The sequence below is a fragment of the Plasmopara halstedii genome, assembly GCF_900000015.1.
Source record: "Plasmopara halstedii genome assembly, contig: Scaffold_2386, whole genome shotgun sequence".
Classification (NCBI taxonomy): domain Eukaryota; phylum Oomycota; class Peronosporomycetes; order Peronosporales; family Peronosporaceae; genus Plasmopara; species Plasmopara halstedii.
This window is the reverse complement of record NW_020189293.1, coordinates 402547-410584: the sequence shown is the minus strand read 5'-3', so window position 1 is coordinate 410584 and position 8038 is coordinate 402547. Positions and strand designations below refer to the sequence as shown.

The 8038-nt window shown below is 42.6% G+C and overlaps 5 protein-coding genes across 5 annotated transcripts in view; 1 reads left to right on the top strand and 4 right to left on the bottom strand.

The window, feature by feature from the left end:
• Window positions 1-374, bottom strand: part of PHALS_14939 (uncharacterized protein) — a 375-nt gene extending 1 nt beyond the window's left edge. Inside the window, exon 1 of the mRNA XM_024717755.2 lies at window positions 1-374. This exon is cut by the window's left edge and continues 1 nt beyond it. Coding sequence (XP_024583223.1) covers window positions 45-281 — 237 coding nt within the window. The 5' untranslated portion in view covers window positions 282-374 and the 3' untranslated portion in view covers window positions 1-44.
• PHALS_03529 (gtp-binding protein) lies at window positions 374-2474 on the bottom strand (the record flags this gene model as incomplete). The annotated part of the gene is made up of 6 exons (XM_024717754.1): window positions 374-774; window positions 846-935; window positions 994-1043; window positions 1110-1167; window positions 1242-2205; window positions 2277-2474. The coding sequence occupies 6 exons, from the start codon at window positions 2472-2474 to the stop codon at window positions 374-376; spliced, it is 1761 nt and encodes a 586-aa protein (XP_024583222.1).
• A 368-nt stretch (window positions 2475-2842) lies between these two features.
• PHALS_03528 (uncharacterized protein) lies at window positions 2843-4042 on the top strand (the record flags this gene model as incomplete). Its single annotated transcript, XM_024717753.1, has 1 exon — window positions 2843-4042. One exon carries the CDS (start codon window positions 2843-2845, stop codon window positions 4040-4042), a length of 1200 nt encoding a protein of 399 aa, XP_024583221.1.
• Window positions 4043-4046: 4 nt separating this feature from the next.
• PHALS_14940 (uncharacterized protein) lies at window positions 4047-5933 on the bottom strand. The gene has a single exon (XM_036407135.1). It carries the CDS (start codon window positions 5788-5790, stop codon window positions 5581-5583), a length of 210 nt encoding a protein of 69 aa, XP_036263390.1. The 5' UTR covers window positions 5791-5933; the 3' UTR covers window positions 4047-5580.
• A 1261-nt stretch (window positions 5934-7194) lies between these two features.
• Window positions 7195-7485, bottom strand: PHALS_03527 (uncharacterized protein; the record flags this gene model as incomplete). The annotated part of the gene is made up of 2 exons (XM_024717751.1): window positions 7195-7320; window positions 7366-7485. The coding sequence occupies 2 exons, from the start codon at window positions 7483-7485 to the stop codon at window positions 7195-7197; spliced, it is 246 nt and encodes an 81-aa protein (XP_024583219.1).
• Between the last annotated feature and the right edge of the window lie 553 nt (window positions 7486-8038).

The following is an 8038-nucleotide window of genomic DNA, read 5'->3' as shown; positions in this document are numbered from 1 at the left end:
CTTACCTTAGTGTGGCGGGTCTTGGAAGTGCGTGCGAGTCGGCTCTACTCTTCAGTGTCAATTGGGACAGCTATCCAAAGTCGTATGCCACAGCCCTTCCGTCTGTAAACATGTTCAAATGAGGCGGAGGGAATAAAGAAAGCTTTGTGAGCAATAGCTTTAGTTTGAACATGCACTTGCCAAGTAAAGATTGTGCTTGCCATAGTCTTTGCATCGAAAAACGCAATTGGACTGTTAGGACATTCTATCAGTGATAACCATGAATAAAGCATTGAAAGCATCTAAAGTGTTTGAGTCATGAAACTTCTTAGTACTTGGCCAATTCTCAAGACAATTTTATTGCTGGAATGTCCATAAGAATAACAGTCTTGAGCTAATTGGAGAGCACGGACCAAAAGGCATCTTGGGAGAGCTGTACATTTGACACGGTTCTCATTCGGCGCTTGCCCTCCTTCTGCTTTGCCAACAGCTTTTTCTTTCGTGTACTATCACCGCCTCCGACAGTCTTGCCCGATTTGATAAGTACATCCTTACGGTATGGAGCTATTCGTTCCTTTGCGAAGATCTTGCCGCCTAATGCCGCTTGAATCGAGATTTCAAACTGTTGCCTATCTATCACACGCTTGAGCTTCTGACACAATAAACGGCCGTCAGGAGTTGCTCGGCTTCGATGGCACACAAATGAGAGCGCATCGAGAACTTTTCCGTTGATCATGACGTCTACTTTGACAATATCTGACCTTTGTGGCGTGATTTCGCGATAATTAAGGGTTGCTTTAATGAAATGATACAATCACAATTTAGTAACATGAACCAAACACAAACAAAATAGGAACAGAACTCACCATAGCCAGAAGAAATCGTTTTCAGCTCGTTGTAAAAGTTTGTGACAATTTCTTGCCACGGTACATCAATAGTAACAATAACGCGCTCGTCTTCGAGGTAAACAAGATTTGTTTGAATACCACGCTTTTTCTTTGCCAGTGCCAATACAGAACCCAGATAGGAAGACGGAGTAATTATTGATGCTTCGACCATCGGTTCTAGAATGTCGTAGTACTTAGTCGATTCAGGAAACGCACCCGGAGTCTCAACAGTACACCGCTCACCCTTCGGTCCTATCACAGTGTACGGGACCATTGGCGCTGTAACCATCACTTGTATTCCCTGTTCATCCGAAAGACGTTGGTGAAAGACCTCCATGTGCAATAATCCCAAAAAGCCACATCGAAAGCCCATACCCAAAGCGCCACTTGTTTCCTGCTGAGTCGTCACACTGGCGTCATTCAACGTGAGCTTTTCGATGGCCACACGTAATTCATCGAAACTGGAATCGTCTGTAGGATACATGCTAGCAAACACCATACTTCGAGCCTCTTGAAAGCCTGGAAGTGCCTTCATATCTGCAGATAAAGCCCCCTCCTTGAAAAAAGTGTCACCAACCTTTGCTTCGGTCGTTGACTTCATACCAGCGATAATATAACCAACCTGGCCAGCATACAGTCCCTCTGTTTTGAATCGACTTGGCAATAGCAATCCTGTTTCTTGAACCTCATGCTTGGTCTTTTGGTGTGCGCTATAGATTCTATCTCCTGTAAATAATGCACCATCAACAACTTTCACCAAACAAACGGTTCCTCGATAATCATCGTAGAAAGAATCGACAAGTAGACATCTCAACGGTGCACTACGATTACACTTTACTGGAGGAGGTAATCTCGATACTACTGCCGGAAGCACCTCATTAATACCATCTCCAGTTTTTGCTGATGTCAGAAGCACATCATCTGGATCCACATTTAAAAGCGAGGACAAACTTAAGATACTGTCGTCCACTTCAGCATGTGGCATGTCAATTTTGGTTAATACTGGCACAACGTGAAGATTTCTCTCTTTCGCAGCATAATAAGTCGCCAATGTCTGAGCTTGAATGCCTTGTGAACAATCAACCAATAGTAACACTCCTTCGCACGCTGACAAAGATCGATTGACTTCGTAACTAAAATCCACGTGACCTGGTGTGTCTACTAAGTTTAGCATATATGTCATTCCAGTTATAGAATCTCTATGCAGCATCGATGCCGTCTGCGCCTTAACTGTAATGCCTCGTTCTCTTTCTACCTTTAAATTGTCGAGAAATTGAGCTTTTTCACGCTCTTGGCGAGAGATATTACCACTTGTCTCCAATAATCTATCTGCTAGCGTCTATACAGAATTCTTCATAATATTACAATGCTTTTTACATCAAATTTGTAAATTTGATGTCGAGTACGTACCGATTTACCGTGATCGATATGCGCCACGATACTAAAGTTGCGAATGCGTTCGGGTTCGAATTCTTCTAGCCTCTTCGACATGTACGACCCAATTGTCTTCGGGGTGAGAGCTTCGCCGTCATTTAATTCTTTTGTTACAGAAGCAAATGTGCGGAATCGGTGTGATACAGACGCCAGTTGACGTCGCAACACCAGCATTTGATTAGCTGCTGACCACGACGTTGTCGCAACTTAAGCGAATGGATGTCGACTGAATTTGTAACTGCAACTTTCTCTTCTTATTTTATATTGTTTGTTTCCAAATATAATAAATTTTCAACTTTTCAAGTTGCCCAATTTAGTGACAAATGCTAAAGGGATCGAAAAATATCCATTTACATGAAATCTTACTTTAGTAAATATGATTTTGATATTTAAAATAAGCTGTTAATATAATCAAATACGTCATCAAATGTGAACCATTCAAAGAGTGGACATAAAAGATAAACTACACTCCTCATGGGTAGCGCTTTCTCTACGGCATCGCCTTAGCCAGCACCAACATAGCTGCTGAATCTTACCAGCTTATGCCGCATAAGAAGCAAAATCATGACATCGTGCCAATTGGTCGTACTGACACCGAGATATTGCCCAAAAAATCTCTCAAAGGGAGTCATGACCAAGAATCATCTTTGGTGGATAAGGAGGAGCGCGCATCTTTAGCTCAATTGATTGAGAGTGCAGACTTTGATGCGAGTAAAGTACTGATTCCTTCAAATGTGGAAGTGATTGGAGCACACATTCCGTCTTTCTTAGGAGAGTCGATTATGAATGGAGTATACCTCGGTTCTCCCGCCGACCGAGTTGACATCATCAAGCTCCTCCACGAAATATCTGCATCCAAAAGTACGATGAATCGCGAAGACCTAAGCGTTCACACCCAACAAAAAGCCGAAGCGCTTCATGATGCCTACATCGTCGCTGCCAACGAATATGTCCAATCATTTCAAAATGCCTACAACGAATTCATGTCCAGCATCGAAGCAATTGACATGTCCAAAAGTGAAAAAGCTAAAGCTGCCCAGCTTTTCAAAGAAGCTAATGATGCTCTCAAATTCGATGTAATCGCCCGTGATTCCCGTGACCCCAATACTTATCATTTTGCCTCTACCACCCCCATTGAGAAAGCCAAACTTGCTCAACAACATGCCGACGAAGCCGATGCTCGCATAGAAGCATACCAACGCAAAGCTGTTCTCGCTTATCATAAGGCCAATAAGGCTTTTTTTTATCATCAGCACGCGCTTCAAGGTGCCCAAGACGCCGGCACTACCGCCTATTATAGTCGACTTAACGGTCAGCAGATCAGTCAAATGCTTGAGGAGCTCAAATTGACTTCAGGCAACTTCATCCCAGATATATCACTAAAATTTGAAAAACAAGAAAAGAGTGAATACGCCTTTCGCGATAAGGTCCAACACATTCAAAAAACTATCGGAAATGCTGCTAAAACGGCCTCTTCCGACAATCCCGTAAAGCTTCTCAATGGTCTGACAGAGATGCAGACTGAATTTTTTTTCCACATGGTCAACCTACCGAATTTGGCTACTTACGACGTTATCTTGTTCGAAAACAGTGAGGCTGATCGCCGGTGGGTCACACTTTGGTACATCGTTTTTCGCGAATTTTGCCTAAAAAACCCTGAGATTTGTTCAAACGGAGATCCCGAATCCCCAATCCAACAGATAATTGTTCGTCAAACGGCAAAGCGGCAAAAACTACACTAGTTCAAGGTGCGTTAATGGGGTAAGTCGAAACGATCTTGTAAGCTTGTGTGTCGGCAGATTTCGGTCTCAAATTAAGTGAGCGAAAATCGTGTCGCGACGAGTTGTCTGTTAGAAGTAGACGCGAAAATTGCTAACGTGAATCGCATACCTTGTGTTGCTTGCATCTAAAGCTGGTATCACAGCCGTGAAATCAACTAGCTAATTGTAGAGTATTTTCTGTTATTCCGTAAGGCAACCAAAACATTTCTCTACAACACTATGGTCAATGGTTGGCTTTAAACGCATTTGAGAAGTGTAGTCACGTATGGCTTGCTCTATAAACCTTGACCCCTCACACTCCATATTGATACGATCGTCTTCCAAACTGCTGAAAACGACAATTTCTATTAAGAAGAGGAATTAATGAATACTGTCGACCCACAGGTTGCACAGCTAGTTTGTGAGCCGCGGTATTCAAGAATGGTATGCATTGTTGAGTAATCAAGCACGCCATGATAGGGCCGGAAGTTTTCCTTTGGAAACCGTGTGAGCCGAGCCTGCTAACTAGTCACCGAGTGATTACTCTCACAAGTATGTGTGTAAGCGTTCACGGGTGGTGAGCTCATCAAGGATTGTATGTATAGCTAAGCAATTGATGATTTCCATTCCATGATCCATGCAGTACGTTTTTTAATGAGCAGACCTTCCGTTCAGGTCTCGTATTAGTATTCAAGTAGTGCCAGACACAATAGAGCCCACGTAGATTACAACATAATTGCTGTGATTGTGCGCGTGAATATCTTAAGCGAGATCACGCTGCGGGGGTATTTGCAGGGATGTGACGTTGAACGGCCATCGGGTCTGCCAGTTGATTGCGACGAGTCTGAAATTGTGGTGTTAATCCGAGACAATTGTCGGTGCAATAATAGGTGATGCAGCCAGTTTCACTAGGTCATGTCCTGAGACTTTAAGCGATAAAGATGTTAAGAGAACGCGTTCGAGGAAGGCGACCATGGAAATCGCCGTGATAGTACGTGCCGAATATGATACAGATAATGCAAGTGGTGATGGCTCAGTTTTTACAACCTTTGCTTATGAAATGAGTTTGTCCGAAGACAAACCCCATTGACGCGACCAAGGAGGGTTGCCGTGCACTAAAAAATAGGGATACATTAATATTGTCTACACAACCCAAATACGTTTAAAGCCAACCACTAGCTCTAGTTTAACTACGGGCATTGATCGTAGCGTTGAAGAATTTTTTTTTCTTTGCTTCACGTAAAGTTTGGCTTTAACGAGAATAACCATGAAATTAGCTAGTTGATTCAACGGCAGTGATAGCCAGCTTTAGATGCAAGCAACACAAGGTACGTAATTCACGCTAGAGATTTGTGCAATTGTTTCTAATTAAGCGTGCGTATGATCAGAGATAGCGGTTCTGACATTTCGATAAGTCAGAGCAGCGATGCAATTGTGATCTTTGATGTGAGCATGCAATTTGCGTAGTGTGGTTGTCATAGTCAGAATCGAAGATACTGGCAAAATCTTCGGATTGGGTATTACGTGAGAATTCGGCGAGATTGAGAGTTCCATGGTATGATGGCGACGTTAGCTTCGGCATTTTTGGAATTTTGAAAATATTCATCAAATTCGCCGACGACCTTGAATGCGTAGGCCATTCCAAATGCTTTGCTCGCGGCGACGATGTAGGCACCATGAAGCGCTTTGGCTTCTTGCTGGATAAGAGAGCTCAGGTCATAGCGATTCATCGAATACCTGGTTGCAATCGATGCATCACATTTTTGACGTGGTGGTAGGATAACTTGATGATGGCATCTCGGTCGGCGGGACAACCGAGGTATTCTCCGTTCATAATCTTCTTTTCTAAGAAACGCGAAATGTTTTCCTCAAGCCCTTCCACATTTGGAGAAATAAGTATTTTGATTGTATCGTTTTCTGCATTCCCAATCAATCTAGCTAAAGATGCGCGCTCTTCCATAACCACAGTAGATGCTTCTTCATCGTGACTCTCTTGGAGAGATTTCTTGGGCGAAATCTCGGTTTCTGTATGACCAAATGGCACAATGTCATGAAATTCTCCTTATGCGGCCAAGCTGGTAAGATTTTCAGCAGCTATGTTGATGCTGGCTAAGGCGATGAGCATAGCGGCCTTAAAGAAAGCGCTACCCATGAGGAGTGTTATTTATGTTTTATGTTCACTTTCTGAATGATACACATTCGATGCTATATTAACAGCTTATATTTTTTAAATCATTTCTTTTAAGTAAGAGTTTATTCTCACAAGAGACTGGTAAACTAATCCAAACATTTCTATTCTTTCAGATTTTATTTGTTTTTTATTATATGGACATTTTTTTAAACTTGCGTGCTTCCACTAAGGAAAATCTACTACAGCGGCCGGACCACTGCCGGTCCCACGCTTTGAATATCCTTTTATATATTTTGCGCATTTAAAGGTTTGATGTGGTCGAATTTAGCAGCTGCGCGGGGACTGGTTACGATGGAAAGGACAGTGACTAAGTAGAACGCACGGCACATGATGGAAGACAAGAACTGTGATTACGACGAACAGTGACTTTGGGGAAACAATGCTCACCACTCATCGATATTCAGTAAATAGACTTAATTGATTTGTTAAATCATTACTTTGATACAGAAATAATTAGTAAACATTCGTCATATTGCTGGATTCCCAGTAAAGTCTCACATCATCGCTACTTAAAGAAGCGCTGATTCTCATGAATTTTGTGTTCTTATTGATTCTAGTGACATTATCTCCATAAGGAGACGGTAACTCTCGTGATTACTTGCCCCCCCTTACAACTCCAAATAAAAATCTCTCCCTCATTGGCTACATCACAGGCAACTGTCATTTTTCGGAAATCCTGGGCATATCGAGGATTAGCATAACCACTTCGGGCATTATTGTCTATAGCAACAGTTCAACGGTCATCCGTTTGGAGGATATTTCATGAATGGGTGGCTTTATAGCAGCACGAAGAATAAAGATCCGGGTGGAATTGTCGGTTTTAATTTTTCAAAGCTACATTTAAAGCGGGTAGGATTCAGTGAAGGGACTTATGGTTTTAACAAAAGTGGGCAGTTTCTGGCGTAACTAAGCTGATTTTATTGGCTTGAACGGCTTCCAGCTTTTAGAGGCCATGAATGGGTTTTTCGGCTCTAGCGGCTTCGAGCTCTTGTTGAGCGTGCTCGACATCCTTTAAAAGAGTATCCTTATTAACTTGGGCAACGTTAGCTTTTTTTCGGCCACACGAGCCCTAAACTATGAAAGAATGGACTTGGCAGAAGCCTTTCCAGCTAACAGTTCGTAATTGTTGACCTCCTTCGTAGTTGAAAATTGTTTCATCCTTCTCCTTGATAAAATCACGGAGATACAAGGCGCGGACAACTTCAAAGTTTTGTAATTCCCGGGCGGTTTTCATGCTTTTGCCGCAATTGTACGCATGTATAACTGCATAAGCATGACCATTAAAAACTCACGAACTGGCTTTCTTCAGCGGTTTTGACAGCGTGGATGGCTTTTTCGTATTTGGCGGCTTCAGAGAAGTGAAATGTTGCGAAGATGTAGATCGTAAATGGCGATCTAGGCTGCTTTAGTGGCTCCAAAAGAGTGGGCTCTGACAGCGAAAAGAGCCCAGTGGACATCTTTGGTAGCTATCTTTGCTTGAGAAGAATGGTATGTGATGAAATTCGAAGCAGCTTGATAAACTTTGTAAGCTTCATTGGCGTCCAGGTGTTCGTTCTCGGAATCGGCTTTGGCCAATCGAAGCCTACCGACAGCTTGCTGATATTTATCTACAGCGTCGTCGTATGTCTTTTGGAGATGTTCGATTTTTTTGTCTTTTAAAACGGCGAATGAGGCCACATCCCCAGTTTGCATGATCACGTTGGTTAAGTGATCGTGTTGGTTAAACTTCCAGCTGTCCACTGCTAGCCTACCAGCTATTCTAGAAAACTCGAATCTTCACCATGTAA

What these genes read in the sequence shown, in the direction of transcription:
- PHALS_14940 (XM_036407135.1), bottom strand. Translation starts at nt 5,790, where the DNA reads ATGAATCGCTATGACCTGAGCTCTCTTATCCAGCAAGAAGCCAAAGCG.